Genomic DNA, 20,810 nt, shown 5'->3' with positions numbered 1-20,810 from the left:
AAATGTCTCAAATGGCCACAGCCCACAGTAACTGCTTTTTTCCTTTGAACAACTCTGAGTCTTAAAGACAGAGTATCAAGGTTGGCATGTTTTTATGCAATGTCTTCTTTTCTTTTTGTATTACATATGTTTTTCTTTTCTTTGTAACTAATTTTTTCTCCAGATTGGGTCTTTGTCTAAGTTTGCCTTTATGGTGATCTCAGCAATGAATATGGCAGAGCATGTGATAGGGTCTTGGAAACTGAAATGTGCTTAGTGACAAAGGTGATGATGAGGATTATGGTGATTAGGCCCGGCACAAGTGTTGACAGTGACATCTGAAAAGGCCCCACTCTGGGCAGGTGTAGCCCACAAGGTATCTGCCTTTACCTTTGCTGAAAGAAGGTGCCTTTTTCTGCAGGCAGGCACAGACTCGTGTACCCTACAGAAAGCATGTTGGTGTTGGGCTGAAGAAGAATGGAGGTGCTAAGTGTCCCACGGAGGTGTGAGGCTGGTGGGGGGGAAGATGGGTGTTTGGGTGCTGGGGAGGGGTACTGCGGATAGCTCTCAGACACTACAGAGCCAAAGACGCGACATGGCAAAGTCTGAGCTTCCTGCAAAGAGCCGGTTGGGGGCATCCATTCAGACTAGGAGGTTACCCCAGATGGCAAGGACCCAGGCATGGTTGCTGAGAGCAAGGCTGGTTGTTGCTGGGAGAGGTTGCTAAACACTTGTGTGTCCCACTGTGGGTTGGGCCACAGGCCACCTGCAAGGCTGCTGCACTGTGCAAATATTTGTCTTGTTCTTTATACCTTATTACAACCCCCTTCTATGATATTAGTTCTGACTGTGGAGGTTGAATACCTTCATTTCCAGGCCCCTGCAAAGCTTACTGGGTAAACAGCCTGGGAAGCCCATTGTCTGTGCCCCAAATGGCACTTGGGGGAGGTTCCACTCCCACTCCCTTCTGAAGTGTTTCTACCACAGTGCAAAGACAGATTCCACTTTGGGCAAGTGCCTTCCTTCTCTGCTCTGAGCCTCAATTTCCTCATCTTTGTAATGGGTCAGTAACGGCCAGCTCCTGGGGCTGTCTTGGGGATCAGGAGTCATGGTGTCTACAGCTGGCACACAGTAGGTCCTCAGCACACGTCGCTTTCTTTCCTTCCCTCTCTTTCCAGCCCTCAAAATAAAGAGTTCATTTTTTAGTCCAGGGGAGAGACTGGAAACTGGAGTTTCCAACATGCCTTCTCTAGGGGCCTGAGGGAGTTCCCTCCCGGGAACATGTTTTCTCCTCAGGGCAGAACAAACTTCTCCCGGTGTCTCAGGAGCAAGCAGCCACGTGGAGGACAGCAGTCCCAGGCCTGGGGGAGTGGCTACTGCATGTGTATCCCAGGCACAGCACACAGATACCTGAATTGTGTCGTGCTGGGCTCTCTCCTGAGGCCTACAGAGAAAGCCAGCCCCCAACCCCCAGGCCCACCTGTCTGTGTCATCCCAAACCCCCAATTCTGAGAGAGAGAAAGGAATCAAGGCCCACAGGAGGAGGCTCCTTAGAGATCACATGGCCACCGGGGCCTGGCCTCCAGTCTCCAGGCCTCCTCCCCTCACCACGGGCTGTCAAAGGAATAAAGAGGCTTCTGGGATGGGTCGCTGGGGTTCTGGGCCCTTCAGGCGAACATCCAAAGGCGCTGCAACCAGGATTTCTAACAATAGCCTTGGTGCCTGTAACAAGCTCGCACCTCAGAGGGAAGGAAGGGGCTTGGCTGGGAGGGAGGACACTGACCTAAATCGCCCAAGATGGAAACAGATGTTGGCACCTCCGAGATGGTGGCCTACACCTGCTGAGACCTTCCACCTGCCCTGACTCCCAAGATGCTTGGAAACTCTGCCGGGGACGGGGCTGGGCTGGGCGAGGGGAGGCGGCTAAAGCCTGAGATCAGCAGTCCATCATCTCGGGGCTTCACCAGGGGACCTCACGCAAGCTTTTCCCTCTCCATGGAAGGCTCCCCAGTCCCACCCAGGCATGACAATGTCCTCAGGATCAGCTAAGGTGATCCTCCCCAAGGGAGGCTGAAGTAGGGACTAAGCCCCAGCCTCTGAGAACACCAGAGCACGCCTGATAGTCGGGGAAACTGAGGCCCAAAGAAGGAAAGAGAAGGAGATAAGAGAGTTTTCTCTACTAAATACCTCCCTCCCCAGGTCTCATGCAGACCTGGGGCCTCAAAGGGTCTCCCTGCTGCTGCCTCCAGCCAAACTGAGACTAAGAGAAAGCCCAGGGCTGAACCAGGCCATTAAGATGGGAAACAGGGTTTCTGGGGCCAGCTGGGAAACCCCAAACCAATCCCAGGGGTCTAGCAAGAGCCCTTGGCTGGGCAGTGTGCCCAGCAGAAACCATGCAAAGCAATTTCCTTCCCTGCTGGTAGGCAAGATAAGGGTATGTGTAGAGGGGCAGGCAGTCAACCATCTGGCTCCTGGGATCTCTCTTCTTGCCCAGGAGATTGGGTAGCTTGGGCAGTGATGTCTGGTTTAGCCTCTAGTTTGAGGTCTTCTGGGACCTCTGACCACCTTAGGGGAAGTTCAGGGGCAGAGCCTGCCTGACCAGTTCTGGATCACCCAGAGGGCAGCCAGGCCTGAGGGGCACTGGGGACAGGAACCCTGGCCTGAGCTCCCAGGATGTAGTGTGGGAACAGCGAAAGAAGCACTTAGCTCCTGTCCCGGGGTCCACTGGGCCCAACCACTGGCAGTTCTGCCTGCTTCCAAACACCACGGCCCATAGGACCTGGGCTAAGGGGCTGCAAGGCTGGCCAGCAGGGGCTGGGACCTGGAGACAGGAACTGACGCTACAGAAGGAGAGAGCTGCCACTTGTCTGCTTTCGATGATGATCTAGCAGTGGGTCCAAGACAAACAGAGGCTGGGGTTTCTGAGGGGACTGCATGAGCCAACATGGTCCTGTATTTCCACTTGGGACAGAAACCAAGAGACAAGCTTGTCAGTATCATCCCAGGAAATAAACCTCCATTCTTCCTGTGCAGCCATCCAGAGTGGCCCCTGCCACCACCCCACAGCCACAGGCCCTTCTCAGCCCTGAGCTCAGACACACACGCCAACCTCACTCGGCACCTAGGTGTCCTCCAGGTACCTCAGACCCAAATGTCCCCCAGGATTTCTCACCCCGCACCTTTTAACATGCTCCAATGCCTACATTCTCAATCCCAGCAAAAGACTGTCCCTAAATGAGGGAATAATAGTGGAAACAAAGTCATCCTCCTTTCAGGCCACCTGAGACAGTAGGAGGCACATGGAACCGAGTCAGAAGGCCTGGATCAACCACCCTGCCAGTGGGGCAGCTGCCTGACAAATGGGGGTAATGAATACTGCCCTGTTTCCTTGCCAGCTAGGCGTGAGGAACCAGTGAAATAATGGGTAAAAAGTCTTTGAGAAAAGGAAATGCACTGTAGAAGTATAAGGGTTACTAAGACAACTGGGGCAGGACAGCCTTTATTAAATGGTTCTTTGCACCAGGCTACTCACAAAGGGTTTTACAAACATCATTTCATTTAATCTTCACAACAATCCATCCAATGAGGAAGGTACTACTTACACCCACTTTGCAGATAAGAGACTAAGGTCAAGGACACACAGACAGCATGGAGCCAGCATGTGAAGTCGAGTCTCCAGTGTGTCATTCTAGCTCCAAAGCTCTCAAGCATTGCACTGCGCCAGGGAGACACTGCCACAGTGCTAGGAGGTGAGAGCACTAAGTGGGTTGTGCTTTGCCAGATATCTTCTCCATGACCTTGGGCAAGTCATTGCCCCTCCTCTGTCAGCAGAAAGAATGTATATTTTTGAAGCAAAAGAGAATGTATGCCCTGGAGTGATTCCGCTAGGCTAATGTAGGCACTCCTGTGGCTCATGCACTCATGACACCTCTGACCTCAATCTGCCAGTGCCCCAACCATCAGCATGGGTGCTGCCAGGCAGCTGCTGCTGGGGTGGGATGGGGGCTTTGATCCTGAGCCTGCAAACTCCTGTCCAGCCAAGCAGAGACCTTATAGACCAGGAGAGCAGCAGTGCAGCAGGGAGCTGTGGCAGGGAAGGCAGAGCTGTGGGAGCTTCTGGACCCCGGGTGGCCTGTCTCACAGAGCACGTCTCCCCCAATCCCAGTGCCTCCAGGCTGGCCTGCCTGCACTGCTACGGAGATGTAACTTGGGTGGTGGCAGACACAGACCAAAGTGTGTGGCAAGGTCACCTGCTGTTTTCAAACCCCAGCTGGTAGTCCTCCCCTCTCTTCCTCCCAACCCCTCAGAAATGCTGCACTCAGCTCACGGATGAGTAATTTTTTTTTCAGAATGTTGGCATACCCTTTAAAAAAAATTACTATTTAGGTTCTGTAGCCCCTAGTATACCTTCACAGTTTATGCACACACAACTTCAGACTCCCGGTGCTTTCACTCCCTAGAGCCATGCTACTGGAAACCACTTTGCCTGTTAGCACTGAAGGCAGGAAGGCCCCTGAACCAATGGCTGGCAGGTAAACGGTTATAAAATTTCTAACTCCTTTGCCCCAACTGGGGCACCTCTGAAGCATGGTGTACACTGTCCCAAGAACTCCTCATGGGATCGGGCCCAAATCATCCTCCATGGGACTTTGGTTGGTATCCACCCTTGCTCAGCTTCCTTCCTTTCCCCTTCTCGCTTTCCCAATCCCTTACTAGATGTTTCTGGAAATACTGCCCCCTAAAAAAATCTCCTTCCATGCAAATTCTCACCTCAGGGTCTGCTCCAGAAGAACCCAACCTACCACAGTTGCCAACAAAATCTACAAAAAAATCCAGATTTCTGCTTCTCATGATAAATCTGTAGATGGAGCAAACCTGGGCCCATTCCCACTTGGCAGCAAATGACTAGAGCTGAGTAGAGACTACCCAGTACAGACGGAAGATGTGTTCTCTGGTTTTCCCCAGCCCACCACACCCCCTACTGCCTTCCAACTGGCCCTTTTTACCATTCACATTCCCTGTCTGGCCCCTACAGGATTATGAGTTTGCAACCCCTACAATATAGTACAGTGGTTACCTATGCAGGCTCTGGAATCTAGGTTCACCAATTACTGATTCTATAACCTTAATAAATCCCTTAATCTTTCTGTCTCTCAGTTTTGTCAAGTTAAAAAAAAAAAAAAAGGTACCTGTCTGTACCTACATGATACCCTCTATGGATATCAGAGACTTAAATGGGATAGTGCCTATAAAGTAATTTGCCCAGTATCTAGCACATGATATTCAAGAAATTACTAATATTTGTCCTCTTGGAACAGGTGTGCCTGTTATAGCCTGACAGCCTATATCCCCAACTATCTGAGATTACATGCTGGCCTCTCACTCCCCCTGGGGGAAGACACCCTTCCCCCAAGAGATTTGGGTCTGAGCACTCACTTCTTCCCACTGGTGAATGTATCGAATGAGGCGGGAGAGACGCAGGAGGCGCAAGAGGCTGAGGATCTTGGTAAAGCGGACAATGCGCAGGGCCCGGGCTGTCTTGTAGACCTCAGAGTCAATGCGCGTCTCCACAATGAGGAAGATGTAGTCCACAGGGATGGAGGAGATGAAATCTACCACAAACCAGCTTTTCAGGTACTTCATCTTAATCCGCTGTGGGTCCAGGATGATCTCTGTGTTGTCTTCCACCACGATCCCTGTGCGGAAGTTGAGGACCAAGTCGATGAGGAAGAACGTGTCTGACACCACATTGAAGACAATCCAGGGTGTGGTGTTCTCATCCTTGAAGAAGGTGATGCCCACGGGGATGATGATCAGGTTCCCCACCATTAGCAGCAGCATGGTCAGGTCCCAGTAGAATCTGGCCAGAGACAAAGCGGTCAGTTGCCAGCAGGAGAGAGAAAATGAGTCACAGACTGAGAGAAGCTCCGAGGGACAGCAAGTGTGGGAAAGAGAAGTCTTAGGAGGTTCTGCAACACTGGGAGGTAGGCCATGGGAATGAGGGCAAGATGTAGACAATGGCAGGGAAAGAGGCTCTTCTTTCACAACAGGTGCCCTCTGCCTGCTGCCCTGAGACTCCCTGATGACAGACCTCCTGCCCACATGCCCATAACCCAGTAAGAGTCAGGCTGAGAGCAAAGCAAACAATCATACCCAGAGAGAAGCACAGGGCTGTTTGAGTGGTAGAAGCAGTTCACCCAGAATCACTCCAGGCTCAAGCCAGGCTGCTCCATTCTCCCTGAGGGCCAGCTGTGGCCTGAGACAGGCTGGCAGGCAGACATGCCACAGACTGTGACCAGAGAGCAAGGTTGGTCCAGACACACAGCAGGCGGAAAGCCCAGGCTTCAGTCCCAGCTGTCACTGATGCTGTGTGATACAGGCAGGTGCCCTCCCTGCTCTGAGCCTCAGTTTCCCCACTATGCAATGAGGGGTAGAGCCTCAACACTCAGTCCTAGAATCCTGATCTAACACCCTTTAGCCTAAACCCAATAGTCAGAAAATGCCTGGCCATCAGAGGTTTTCATTCTATAAAGGTGTTGGGGAGGTACAGTAATATCTTTGAAAGAAGGAAGTACCAATTTCAAGTACCAATGAGGTACCACTCAGTAAAATGGAGTGAGACCAGATGGTGCTTCCAGCATCATTTCCCCTAAGCCCTCAAAGCAATTGTAAGTGCTTCCTGAGGGAGGGGTGAAGCCTCTGAGAGCAGTTAAGAGCCAACTCTCAGATCTCCCACCTGGCCTGGCAGGGGCCCCTCTGGAGTGAGCCAACAGTACAGACAGGCACAGACCTGTCTAGAAGGTATGACCCATCATTCCCGGGACCCAGCCCAAGTACCAGCCACCCTAGGCCTGGCCTCAAGACAAAACTGCAGAGCTGTTTTCCTCTGTTATTAATTTAGACAGTTACACAGTGACAGATAAATATATTAATCTTTATTGATTAATAAAGAAATAAGGGCATAAATAAGCATGTCTTCTTCCAAGAGAAATAACCCTGTAGCCATCTTTAATTTTCTATCGCAGGCAAGCCAGGAGGAAGGGAGCGAGAGACAAGAAGACAAGCTTTCCCTGAGTCTTCAGAGGATCCCCTCACAACCCTTGGTTTGAAAAATAACTGCTTCACAGAAAACTTTTTTCTTTGCCAGACTCAAAATGGTGCTATGAGTCAAGGAGAGGGCATGGCCTGCTCCACAGAAAGTAGGCAAGAGAGCTGTCCTACCTCACATAGCTCAGAAGGCCAGCTTCTGGGAAGGCCACTTTGCAGCTCCTTTGAAAGCCAAGCTCTTCAGGGTCTCAAGATAGGTCCTTAAATCAGAGACTCACTAGGCTAATGCTTATCATTCTAAGGCTGGCGCCAAAAGGTCAACTTCAGCTCCTTCCCTACCCTGCAACCCACCAGCCCATTTCCAGCCACAATCTGCTTATGCCGTTTTGGGGAACCGGACCTAAGGCCTGAGAACCTATCCTAGCCTCACACCAGTACACAGAAAACTGCTAGCACATCCTGCTCATTATTCAGGGGCCCCAGGGAAATGATTTCAGCATCTAAAAGGTGTTATTGAGCTATGTACACTGTCTGTCCAGCCTCACGCACATCGTTTAAAGAGCTGCAGACACTTATTAACGCCACACACAGGTATCCCCATTCACACACAGTGTGCAAACACCCCTATATACACATGGCCATCACTCCTTTTCATTTCGTCTCTTGGGAGAAACAAAGCAAAACAAAAAATACTGTGGTACAGAGAGGCCACTGAGGGTCCTGCGGTCCTCTGTACACAAAGCTAATAATATACCGAGGCTGGAGGCGTTTCTAAAATTAACAGAGCGGGCACAGTGGCTGCAGATGCTGACTCGGGCAGGCCTGCCACTCCAGCGGGTTTCTACACCCTCTCAGCTCTAGTTCGCTCAATTACAGACCAAATCTGAGACAGTAATTAACATAAAAAATGTTTGCATTTAGTGGTCTTCATAAAACCAAATTGCAGGAAGCAAAAACACCCATTTCCTTGCATTCTGACTAATTGTTTCAATCATGAGTTTCCAGAAGCTAAGGGATATTTCTGGTGCCTGGTCTGGGCTGGGGTCGGAACACTGAAGCACTCCTCCCACAAACCACTGTGCTGGAGCACCTCAGAGCTACTCAAAAGGCAGCATAATATGGTGGGAAAAAAGAAGTACAGGCTCTCACAGACAGCCAACTTGGGTCTGATTTCTGGCTCCATCATTTTCTTAATCTCTCAATGCCTCAATTTCCTCATCTGCTGAATGAGGATAATAACAGTACCTTGCTAACAGAATCATTATAAGAAGTAATATTTGTAAAATGCTCTGACCTATGCCTAGCTATATTATTAAGTGAATAAATATGTACTTTAAAGAAAAGAGGCGAGGGAGGTGGAAGATTTAATCTTCCAGGTAAAAGCCAAAGCAAAGCTTCTGGGGGTAGGGGTAGAAGGAAACTCATAATGGTCCTGCAAGAGTCAGCAGTGGAAGTCAGTGGTTACAATATTCCCTGAACAATAAGACAACAGAACCTATGCACCTCACTAGATAGATGCCCTGATCTCAGGAAACTCATGATCCAGTCAGAGGACAAGGCAAATTGGTCAATGATGTAAGAAACCATCCCAGACAGCAGCCCAGGTATCTGAAAAGGTGAGCTCTTGGTGGCCCATAAGGGTGAGGCCAGAAAGTGCTTCTGGAGGAGGTGAGAAGTTGGGTTTTGGGAGCTGCTCTTGGACTTAAAGACTACCCTTCCCTAATCTTTGCCAGAGCCTAGCCAGACAAAATGGAATTCAGCACCACGGACAGCTCCTGGTGCCTACCAGTCTCACTCTGCTGGTCCGACCAGGGGAGATTGGCAACAGCCTTTCCATTGGCTTTGCCAGCTCCTTGGCCCTTCTCTTGCCCCAATCCTAGTGACCAGAGGTATCTCAAGTGATGCCTTAATGCCCCTGGAGATTTTCAGTGGGGACTGCTGGTGACTGAAAAGCCTTTATTCCTAAATACCCCCAAACACTTCACACTTACTGAGTGCTTACTCTGTGCTTTCCATGTATTACTTCATTAAGCCCTCACCAGCACTATGGTGGCTGCTATTATCTGTGTTTTACAGATGATGACACTGAGGTTCAGAGAGAAATAAGCATCTCCCAAGACATAACAGCTAGTGAGGAGCAGACACAAGATTCAGAGAAGTCTGTGGGACTCCACAGTTTCACCTCTTCGGATTTTAGGCACCTCAGTGGGATTCAGGAAGGTAGACAAGCCTTTCTCAGATCTTTGTATTATACTGGGGGGTGAGGGGTGGCCTACCAAAGCAGGTGCAGCCCCTGACCCAGAGACAAAAGAGAGGGTTGCAAAGAAGTTACAAGAAGATCCATCCTCCTGCTGTTGGAGCTTTACGAGGTGCTTCCCAGGATGAGGGAAGTAGCACATTTTTCAAGTGTTAAAAGAACCCATCATCAGCCATCAGCTGGGCACAGTTGCACCCATTCTATAGAAAGTAAAACTAATGTTCACAAAGGAGGGAATAATAATATTTTTAAAGCCTTGAGCCAAATGCCCATGCTCCCCTACCACCACACTACCTCTAAATTCATTTATGAATAAATCCCACAGTCCAGGTGGTAGGCTTCAGACTCCAGCAGTGAAGCAATGGACAGTCATACTCAAAGTGCTGGAATTGGCACACATATGAATTAAAGGCCTTGGTCTCTCCAAAGCCAGATGACCCTCTCCCATTGCAGTGTTCTCTAGGCTCACAGGAAGTTCTGGCCGGTAAGACACCAACTGGACTCTGGAGGCCCTGCCCCAGGTTCAGTCCCAGGGCCCCAGGCCCATTCTTCCTCAATCCTGGATCTTCCTTTCTACTTGGACCAAGAGGTCCACTCAGGCAGGCAGGTGGCCTCTCAGCAGGAGGATGCAGCCCACAGGCCAGCTTTCATGGATCAGGCCCTGTGTGCAGAAGGAATGAGGGACAGCAAAAAGCCCAATAGTCCTTTTACCCCAACACCTGGAACACTTCATAGTTTGATGTCAGAGAAAGGGCACGTTGTCCAGACATAGGAGAGAAAAGAAGAGGAAAGGGGAAGGGAAAGAGGGAGAGGAAGAGGGAGAGGGAGAAGGGGATGGGGAGGGGGAGGGGGAGGGGAGGGGAGGGGAGGGGGAGGGAGGGGGAGGGAGGGGGAGGGAGGGGGAGAGGGAGAGGGAGAGGGGGGAGGGGAGGGGGTGGGGAGGGGGAGGGGAGGGAGGGGGAGAGGGAGAGGGAGAGGGAGGGGGAGGGAGAGGGAGAGGGAGGGGGAGGGAGGGGGAGAGGGGGAGGGAGGGGGAGAGGGAGAGGGAGAGGGAGAGGGAGAGGGAGAGGGAGAGGGAGAGGGAGAGGGAGAGGAGGGTAGAGGCTCCTGACTCTGAACTCAGAGACTTGAGGATGAGACCAAAGGCCCTCTCCTTCCCTGAAGGCTGCCCTAGATGGGGCAGAAGTGGAGGTCCCAGAACAACAGGGGTGACCTCCTTCAGCCTCCTCTTGCCCACACATGCCCATGCTTACCTTCGAGCACATATGCTCACACACACACGCATGCACATTCACACACATATCCATGTCTACATAACTGCAAACACATTTACATACAGGGTGGGCAAAAGTAAGTTTACAGTTGTGAGGATGCAAAATGCAGAGTTTATTCTTGTATTATTATTTATTAATTATTGTATTATTTTCCATGCAAACAACTATATGCCTATGCACAAACACATTCAGGAATACATTTCTGTTCATATGCACTCCTGTTCATTTTTGCCCTCATATACACATCCATGTTCACACATGCATATTTTCTTGCATACCCACTTGCATACATTTTGACACAAATGATATCCACTGGGAATTCTGTCAGCTAAAAGAAAATGTCTTCTTTTGTCGATTAAAGACTCATTTGAAGTGCTACCCCTTCTGGACCTCTCCAAACTCTCACGAACTGGGTCTCTGCCCAGCCTGGGCTCTAGCTTTGGATCTAGCTCGCTGCAGGCTCTGGGGCCTTGTCCCAGACGCACCCATGTCCCTGCAGGCCAGGGTCCCCTGCTTCCTCCCAGGTGAGTGGCACATCCAGGGTCCTATCTTTTACCCCCTTCCTCTATGCAGGTGGTTCCTACTCGGACATCACTCCTAGTACCAGACCAGCATTTCCACCTGCCGCCTGGAGGACACAAGTCCAAGGCTGAACTCAGCCTCTTCCTCCCTCCCCAAAGCTGAATGGTAGAACATTTTAATCACCTGGGCTCAAAATCTCAAATGCATCCTCAGCTGCTTTCTCTCTCCTCCCACTTCTGCCCCCGTCTAGGGCAGCCTCCAGGGAAGGGAGGGCCTTTGGTCTTGTCCTTGAGTCTCTGACCCAGTCTTGTCTAGTGTCTTCTGAACCTGTCTCCGTCTGCGCTGTCCGGGATCAGTTCCTCACCACTCCTCACCCAAACCCTTTCCCCTGCTGCCTACTGGCTCCAACCTCCACTCTTTCCTCCAACTTACATGCTCTCCACGTTACCTTTCCAAACATTATGATCACGTCACCCCCGTGTGAACCCTTTTGGTAGACCCCCAACAACCACAGAAGAAAGCTTGAGCTCTTTGGCTGGCATCCCTGGAGCCCCTCCCCTCTTCTCCCTCCTGTTTCCTTCACAGAAGCCAACTGGACACTGGTCCCCTGACCCCATCTCCATCCTAGTTCCTCCTGAGAGCCATGACAGCCTCCTGAGCTCTCAACTTTCAAGATCACTTCCCTCATCCAGGGCCCAGATCAACTGCCTCTCATCAGGCACTACTGACTCTCCTTCCAGCCTCCCCCAAATTACAGAACCTAAGGATCCAGAAGTCTTCGCATCAGACAAAGAAATGGGAGCTGGGAGACTTTTCCTCCGTTTCAGATCTGTCCCTTGGTTTTCCAGGCCTCACACAGGGAACTCACTGTCCATGGTGATCATGGAGATGAGGAGAATGAAGGACAGTGTCAATCTGCCTTCTCCCAGCCCCATCAGACATAATGGACCGCCCTATGTACCTCTCTCACCCAATCCTTCTGACACTCACTTCACAAGACCACAATGCTGAGAAGGTCACCATCAGCTCTTTTCATGTTTACATGGATGCTGTGCAGGAAACCCCACAACTTCAGACCGGTCCTACTAAATGTTCACGTGCTTTAGCTCCTGTGCCTCAAACTCCTCATCAAGGTTTCCCTACTGCGCTGGGCCTTTATCTGTGCCTACCCATTCTTCCAGGAAGCCCTAGTAAACTTTCCCTCCCCTTCTCCTAGGGCACTTGTTCTGAATTACATCCTCTCGCCTCAAAGCTCTGAGACCGCTCTTCCCTCTCACTCTCAGCAGATCACACTACCTTCAGCTACACAGAGGAAAGAGAAGCCACAGGATGTCTTTCTCCTCCTCCTGCCACAGATTCCTGGGTCGCCTCTCCCTCGTCCCCTTCCCCTCCTTCAGCTACAAGGGAATCAGTGACATATCCACCTGCCATCTTGACACCATTTCCTCCCCAGGGACCTTCATCTATAGGTTACCCCCTCTTTCATCTATACCCTCAATCTCCCTCTCAACTGATCGTTTCCCATCAGTTTTTTCTCTTAGCGCTCTACACTTAAAAAATAAAATCACTCCCTGGCACCTACTGTCATATCGCTTCTCCCCTCAGAACCAAGCTACCTGAAAGAGGTGTCACTGTCCCCACTCTCTCCCTTCCTTTCCAGCCCCAGAACTCCTCTCAGCAACATTGCAATGCATGTCCTACTGCGAAGCCCAGTGGGTACTTCCCAGTCCACTTCCTGCATCTCGCATGGGGCGCTTCTCTGTTGAGACAGCCCACCCTGCTGGCTTTTCTCTGTTCTCTTGGCCTCTCCGTCCCCTTCTCTTGGATGGCCTCCCTTCCCCCTGTGTGACCCTTAAATGTTTTTGCTCCTCTGGGCCCTCACCACTTCTCCCTCTTTCACTCTCCCTGGGTGGCCTCACAAACTACCACAGCTTCATTATTCTGCTGGCTTTCACAGCAGACCTGTCTCCCAAGCTCCAGCCCACGTGTCTGCTTGCTGACTACACATCTCTACCATGGGGGCCTCACTCTTGACATCTCCAGATAGAACTTAACAGCTTTCCCCACAAACTCTTGTGTTCCCAGCACGTGGTACCACCAGCCTGGGCTGAGAGCTATCCTCAACCCAGCGTCTTCCTCACCTACCAGCACTCAGGCACGAGGGATAGGTAGTGAATCTGATCAATCTGCCACCTGCAGCTTCTGAACTGGGCTCCTGGCCCTCCCAGGAACCCACTCACCTTAGGGTCTGGGGTGGGGGCCACATCTTCTCTCCAGCTCACTCTCCACACTTGCCAAGCCCTAAGTCCTTCCACACTAAAATCCAGATTCCTCATTGTCATCCCCAAGGTCCCTCCCGAACAGGACTCGGCCTCCTTTTCCTGCCTCGATTCTCAGCATTGCTCCCCGCTGCCAACAGACTTAGCAACTTGCAGTGCCCCAATCACACCATGCTTTCTTTGGCTTCTGGGCTTCCCCACACACTGCCAACTCCCTGACCGCTCCTTCCTCCGCGCCCCCCTTCCCACTGCCACTTTGGTTCAGAGGAGGCATCGCTTCTCCTGGGAAGCCTTCTTTGTACCCTAGGAGACCTGGTTAGGTGCCCCTGGTATGTGCTGCCCTAGCACAGTATTTATGACACTGTGATGAAATTGTGTGTTGGATGGTCTATCTTGTGGTCACTTGCTTTCTGAATTTGGCACAGTGCCTTTACATGGCCAGGCCTGATAAATATGTTAATGGTAGAAATATGCAAATGGGAGAATGAATGATGAATGCCTCGGAGGCACAGGTTGAGTGGCAGGGGGCCCAGGAGAAGATAACTAAAATAGGCAGCCCTTGGAGACCCTGACTCCCTCCACAAGGCTTTCACATGCCTCCGGTGATCAGGGGGAAACTTATCCTGTGCAAACCCCCAACACTCAGAGGCTCCCAGGAACATCTATCAGCAAACAGCCCCCACCTGGTGCTGGAGATGATGGTGAAGCAGTCTCAGAGCAGGAGGAAAGGCGCTGGAACGGGAAGGAGGTAGATGAATGGGAGATGGGCCAGGAGACGCAGAGGACTTAGGGGTTCTGACAGAGTGGGAAGAGAGGGCCTGGTGTGGGGGAACTGCCGCCAAAGACTTCAGCCAAGGCCATGACTGTATTTCCAGCTTGAGCACCACAGGCCAGGGCGGCAGAACACAGCATGCCCCTCATTATAGGCATGCCCCTCAATAGGGGGCCTGAGGGCTCTCCCTTCTCCCAAAGAGGCCTAGTACAGAGATTCGGGGGTGGGGCACCGAACAGCAGGGAAGGAGGCTGTCTGACCTTGCAGATCCAGTATGAGCCTCACTTCCCCAGCCCTGCTGTGTGTGTGCTCCTCAAAAGCAAAAGTAATTTCCCTCCTGTGTCTGAGGTGTGAACACATTGCTGGGCCCAGTAAAACTGTTACATGGATGAGTGGATTAAAGACTTGCCAGGGGAGAAAACAGACTGTCAAAAGTAAAAAAAAAAAAAAAGGATAGGCTAACATGTTAACACTGATTATTGCTAAGTAGTAGGGTTATGGGTGATCTGTGTTTTCTCCATCATACCTTTCTAAAATCTCTAAATTCTATGTTTTCTTAAAAATTAGAAAAATAAATCCACCTTTAACCAATGATCAGTGACCCCTGCTGTGAAGAGTCCCCTAACATGTGTCAGGGGAGACACACCGGGTGCTGGGGAAAGCCCTAAGTGGCAGTGCATATGTGAGGAAGGTAGGGTCAGGACTGGAAGGTCAGGAGCAGAGAACTTTTGGAGGAGATCAATGATGGAGGAGAAGCCACTTGAAGGGCAGATGTGACAGGCAAAGGAGACTACATGACTGTCCAGAACACACATGAGGACAGACACACGTAGGGCACTTTCCTTGCCTTCCCTCCCACAAAATATAAAAACTATTTAAAAGCATGGATCATCCCCCCACCCCCGGCCCCCTACCTGTCCAGCCTCCTGTTTATCATTCCCTGATGCACAGCTGTTGCCCACCTCCCTCCCTACCCTATACCCACCTACAGGAGCTACTAGCTGTCTGAGGGTGAGGGGGGTGGGTACTCAGGAGTTCTCCCTGCCTGGGTGCCTGGGGCTAGCATTTTATCCTCCCACCCACTCTACTAGAAATCTGCCTCCAACGACTTTTGGGGGCCAGGCTGGGCCCTGAGCTCTGGCCTCTGAGAGAAACATACCCCTCCACCCTTCACCCCATCACTTAGCTCTAGTCCAGCTTCTCCTACTGCTGCTTCTCCTTGACCCTAGGGTCTCCCTCTACAATAGATGAATTGCTCTCTTCCTCCCACCCCCGCCTGGCCACTAAGGCTCTATTTTTAACCCACCTCAAAATCTCTGACTCAGAATCACAGGGCTCCCAGATAGCTGCTCCCTCAGCCTGGGGCTGCCTCCAAAACAGATTCAGAGCCAAGGGCATCTAGTGCTTGGTTTATGGGTGGGCAGTTTGATTTTTGATGTATCTTTCCTTTTTTTTTTTTTTTTTTTTACAGTTATCATTTACTTAAGGAACAAAACTTATTTCTGTAGACTCAAACAAAGATGCCCCTTATACCTGCCTGCCTCTTCCACTTCCCTCTTTTTCCTGGGCTGATGCTGCAGCCCCTCATCCTACAGCGAGGGCTAGTCTCAGCCACACCCCAACAACAAGGGGAGCTGTCTGAGGGCTATAAGAGACAGAAACTTTCCTTTCCCTCCTGTGAGCCTTCAATGACATAGCACACTAATCACCTGGGGCTCTTACCAAGCTGCAAACTCACATTCACTAGGTGTGGGGTGATTGCTAATAGGCTCCCAGGTGATGGTGAGGCTGCTGGTCCTGGGACCACACGGAGGAGCCAGGCTACAACAAATGGTATGGCAGTTAGGCATCCTGGTGTTTGAATACCTGGCTGTGTGGCCTTGGACAAATCACTTGACCTCTCTGAGCCTGTTTTTTCATACAAAATAATAACATTAATCCCACCTCATAGGATTCTGGGACAATTCAATGAGATAATGTTTAAACTATGCTACACAGTGTAAATACTCCATACATGCTGGCTGTCATTATCATCATTATTGTTCTTGTGACCTGGCCTGGGGGCTCTGGGGATCCTCAAATGTGTGGACCAGTTCCACCTCAAGGAGTCCTTGGTCTGGAGAATGGACTGACACAATCCACAGGGGAGCTGAAGACCTAGGCCAGAGGGGGCCAGAGGCGGGGGAAGAGGATTGAGGCATTGTCTGGCTCTGGAGCTCTGCAGGCTGGGGACAACAGCCTGAGGAGAAATTAGTCAGGCTTGAGAACGTGAGCAGAGAGGAGCAGGGGGCAGCATGGTCTGCTGGGTACTAAAACCTCAGAGAGAAGGAGCTTGAATGTGCCCACTGGTTAGGAAGGTCAGTGTGAGGTTATAGGAAGAGGTCCATGCTACAAAGCAGAGGAATCTACGCCTCGGAGGGGCCCAAAATTTTGGGGTTTTTGTCCCAACCCTATCTCTAATTTGCTGTGTGCTCTTAAAAAAATCCCTGTTGCTCACAATCCCTTCCTCAGTTTCCCTGCTGATACAATGAGAGGATGAAGCTAAACCATCTCTAAGGATATGCCGATTCCATGAACACCTGCAGTGCAGAGGCTGAAGAGGCCAGCCAAGGGCAGCTGGCCACATGAAAGCTCACTAAGAGAGGGAATTTTGACACCCTGGCTCCAACCTAATGCTGGTGTGAGGAGAAGATGGGAGCATCTTAAATGCCAGACTGAGTAGTCAGGATTCTTCTGAGGACATGGGGAGTCATGAAGGTTACAGAGAAAGAGTTCCTTGGGGAAGGGACTACTGTCTCTGCCCTTCTTAATGGCACAGCTGAATGCAGGCCTGGGCACAGGAACGCCAAGGTAGCAACTCATTGCTTCTCTGACGAACTGAGACCTCCTCTGGAGACCCTGGGTCTGTTCTACAGCATCCTGAGCTGCCAAGACGCTGTGTTCCCTCAGGTTAACAGCCTCACCTCTCTGAGCTTTACCCAGCTGACAAGACATGGGGAAAATGGGGGTGGGGGCTAGCAACTGGAGAACTTCCCTACCGAGCTTATAGGAAACAAAGAAGGCTCAGACATGGTTCTCCCCACTCAGGAGAATGAAACAAAAATAGAATAGTGCTGTGGAGGAGCATGTGAGAGCAACCTCAGGGGAAACTAGGAAGGAGAACTCACCTGCTCCTCCAGGCAGCAGTGCCAGTGTGAAGGAGGGGAGGAGATGGATTCAGGGCAGAACTTAGGCCATGCAGCACTGGTGGGGGCCGGGGTGACAATGACTTTGTAGGGGACTGCCCCATAGCAGGCAGCTCAATATTGACTCTGGGAGAATGTACATGGCCCCCTTCTTGCTGGGATGGAGGTCTCCTGGGGGAGCCTGGGTTCTGAGAACGTGTGCCGCCGGGACTCCACTGCCTTCCCTCCAGGGAACACAGTCTGACAAGGATGCTGAGCAAGGGCCATGTTTTCTGAGGTCCCGACAGCCCCAGAGTTTCATGATTCTGACTGCTAACAATCTGCAAGGAAGCAAAGGGGACTGACTCCCTGGAGATGGGCCCATCGCACATGGGCTTGGGTGCCAGTGTTAGCCCCAGACTCAGGGAACACTGAAGAGCTCCAGCAAACGTGGTCCCATCCGGGAACTGCAGACCATTCATGTGGAAGGGGCTTCATGGGTGACGGAGGCAGAATCGCCCGGGTGCTCCCCGAAACTACCCACCCCGGCATCTGTAATTGCATAAAGCTCCCTGGTGACCTTGTGGCTGCCAATTTCAGCTTTGGATCTTGCTAAAACTAAAACCCAGCCCCTTCTACAGTCCCATTTTCAGATGAAAAAGTCAAGGTCCTGGGAGGTGAGGCATCAGCTCAGGCCACAGAGCTGGATGGGCCAAGTTTTCACCTAGCCTCTTAGTTGCACCAGCCTCCTTGGCTCTGTGCCAGAAGCTTTGGAGCAACAGAGTAGGGTCCTGACTGCTCAGAGCCAGTGGGCAGGATGGACCGCTTGTCGTGTTCCTTCCTACCCCTGCTGAGTCCAAAGTTGGTGGTTCTGCTGGCTGGCCCCTCGGGACGCCTCATCCATAGTTTGTCCAGTGTGACCTGAACTCCTCGAAGCCAGGTCTGAGTTTCCAGAAGGAGACACTGCCCCTGAGGAAAGGTGCCTAGGAGGAGAAGGTGGTTGGAGCCCTTTGCCCAGGGAACAAAGAAAACAAAGTCTGATCTGCACTCCCACAGGGGCCGTGATCTAATGGGGGAAGGTAGGGGATCTCAACAGAGCACACCAATACCACATAACATGCCAGGGAGGCCCCACCCATCCCCCAGGACAAAGGCTGTCAGAGCTTGGGCAGAAGGAGGTCCGCAGGTAAGGAATCCCCACCTACTCCGGGAGCAGGTCTGGCTGGGCCCGGCTGAGGCTCTGGAAAGGAGGGAGATTCTCCTCATCTCCGCTTGTGGGCAGCTGTCCCTCCCCCGCTGGCTCAATTTGTACTAATGGGGTCAGGCTTATGGGTTCAATACCTATTTGGTCAATTAGCTTTGCTCTCTTCTCAGCCACAGACTGAGCCCTGACCATGAACAAGGAGAGGAAAGGGCGTTGCTGAGGCCCCACAGCAGAACAGGACGAGGGTCTGGAGGGCAAACTCGGTGTGGGAGGGGTGGGCAATCACAGATAGAGAAGCTCAAAACGAGAGGACCCAGGGCTCCAGGGTGGCAAAACAGGCCCCAGCTGCAGTCTTTCCTGCTGGACCAAGTTTCTTCTAAAAGATGCCAATGGCATTGACAAGACCTGTGGGCCTGAGGGTCTTTGCTGTCCCTGGAGAAGGGAACAGTACCCACATCATATCCCCTGACAAACCGTAGGTGGGAGAAGACAGTGGCCAGCTTCGGTGGTGAGTGGTTGGGACTCATGTTAATTATTGACAGGGGCTGTTCCAGCCTGCAATGGGGAACCGCAGGGTAATTACTTCTGGGCTCCAAGCCACACGCTCAGTAATATTATTGCAGCAGCAACACCTGCCTTCCGGGCACTAGTATGGCAGAAGGAGGGGAGTCTTTTCAGGTTGTGCGGCTGGGGCCAGGGCCCCGAGGAGCTCCCTCATGCAAATACACGTGCACACACACTCAGGCAGCATCAGAGCACTACCTGGGGCAGTAGGATCAAAGTCCTCACATGTGAAGGGCAGAGGTTAGGGAGTACAAGTCCAAAGAGGCAGATTCTGAGTAGCCTGCCCTCGGTGCCTGCCAAGACCCACCTCAGCCAGGCATCCCCTTAGCTCAAGCTCCCAGACACCTGTTGCCAAGAAATTGTGCAGAATAGTACTCTCCCTCCTTCAGATCCAGCTCTGATCTGCCTCCCCCAGGAAGACTTCCCTGACCATCAGTCCATACTGGTATATGTTTTCTCCTAAATCAGACCCAGGGTCTCTAAAAGGAACTCAATCCTATCCCTTCTAGCCAAGTGGATAGTGACCCCCATCCTCTGTAACAGGTGAAAACAGTCTTGGAATGGAACATCTGGTCTCTGAGGACACATTCCCCGCCCCTTTGGCTTGCCGCTCCCCAAGTCCAGAAGACAATGTATTAGCTGGCCCTGTATTATGTATTAATTTCTGCAAGCCTCATTCATGCAGACATAACACGTCCACCCACACGGGTAAATGCTTAGACAGACACAAAATCAGCAGCAGCCAATTATCAGGCCCCCACAGCTGCTGTGAGCAGCCCTGGAGGTCCCACTGTTTGCTCTGCAATTTGTGGGAGCCCAGAGCCAGGGGTGCAGTGGGGTGCAAAGTGTCCCTCTATCAAGCCAGCATACCTCCCTGCCCAGCCCCAAGCACTGCTCTGCAGGAGCCACAGGCTGGCTGCCTGACTAGGAAGACAGATACTAGCCCCAACAATGAGAGAGAAGAGCGGGGTGGGAGTGATCACTTGTGAGATTTGATGGCTCCAGTGTCCGGCAGTGGTGGCACTGCTCTTTATTTATAATTTATACTTCACCTCACAGAGGCAGCTGGCTCTGATGCTAAGAGGTGTAGGAGCTCAGGGAGCTTAAAGGAAGGGAGGACTTCCTAACGATGAGGGTATAAGGGAGGGGTGGGCAACATGTCCACACTGCCTCAAGCCCTGGTGCCTAAGGGAGGCACTGTGTTGGCTCAGAGGCTTTGTTTAAAGATTCCAGTTCCTGACCTCAGACCAAGGCCTTGTCTTGGTCCCAGGCTGAACCTTGATTCTGAGCATAGATGAAGCCCTCATCCTGGCCAGAGTTGGGGCTCAGACTGTGGTGTAACATTGAGTCCTAACCCAGATCAGACATTGAGCCCAAACCTGGAGAAAAACTGAGCCCAGATCCTGCTCACACGCTGAGCCCCATCGCTTCTCACACTGAGCCCCGACCCTGCTCATGCGGAGCCCCAACCCTGCTCACACTGAGCCCCGACCCTGCTCACGCTGAGCCCTGACCTAGTTCACACACTGAGCCCCAACCCTGCTCACGCTGAGCCCCGTCCCTGCTCACGCTGAGCCCCGACCCTGCTCATGCTGAGCCCCGACCCTGCTCATGCTGAGCCCCAACCCTGCTCATGCTGAGCCCCATCCCTGCTCACACTGAGCCCCGTCCCTGCTCACACTGAGCCCCGTCCCTGCTCACACACTGAGCCCCGTCCCTGCTCACACTGAGCCCCATCCCTGCTCACA

At 51.8% G+C, this 20,810-nt stretch overlaps 1 protein-coding gene across 1 annotated transcript in view; it reads right to left on the bottom strand.

The window, feature by feature from the left end:
* Nucleotides 1–20,810, bottom strand: part of HCN4 (hyperpolarization activated cyclic nucleotide gated potassium channel 4) — a 40,209-nt gene that overhangs the window by 10,886 nt on the left and 8,513 nt on the right. Inside the window, exon 2 of the mRNA XM_090271807.1 lies at nucleotides 5,416–5,839. Within this exon, the coding sequence (XP_090127933.1) occupies nucleotides 5,416–5,839 (424 nt within the window). The remainder of the gene's footprint in view (nucleotides 1–5,415; nucleotides 5,840–20,810) is intronic.

This window comes from Furipterus horrens, unplaced genomic scaffold, assembly GCF_987537825.1.
Source record: "Furipterus horrens unplaced genomic scaffold, mFurHor1.1.pri manual_scaffold_3, whole genome shotgun sequence".
Lineage (NCBI taxonomy): Eukaryota > Metazoa > Chordata > Mammalia > Chiroptera > Furipteridae > Furipterus > Furipterus horrens.
The sequence above is the reverse complement of the archived record's forward strand: the minus strand, read 5'-3'. Positions and strand labels throughout refer to the sequence as shown.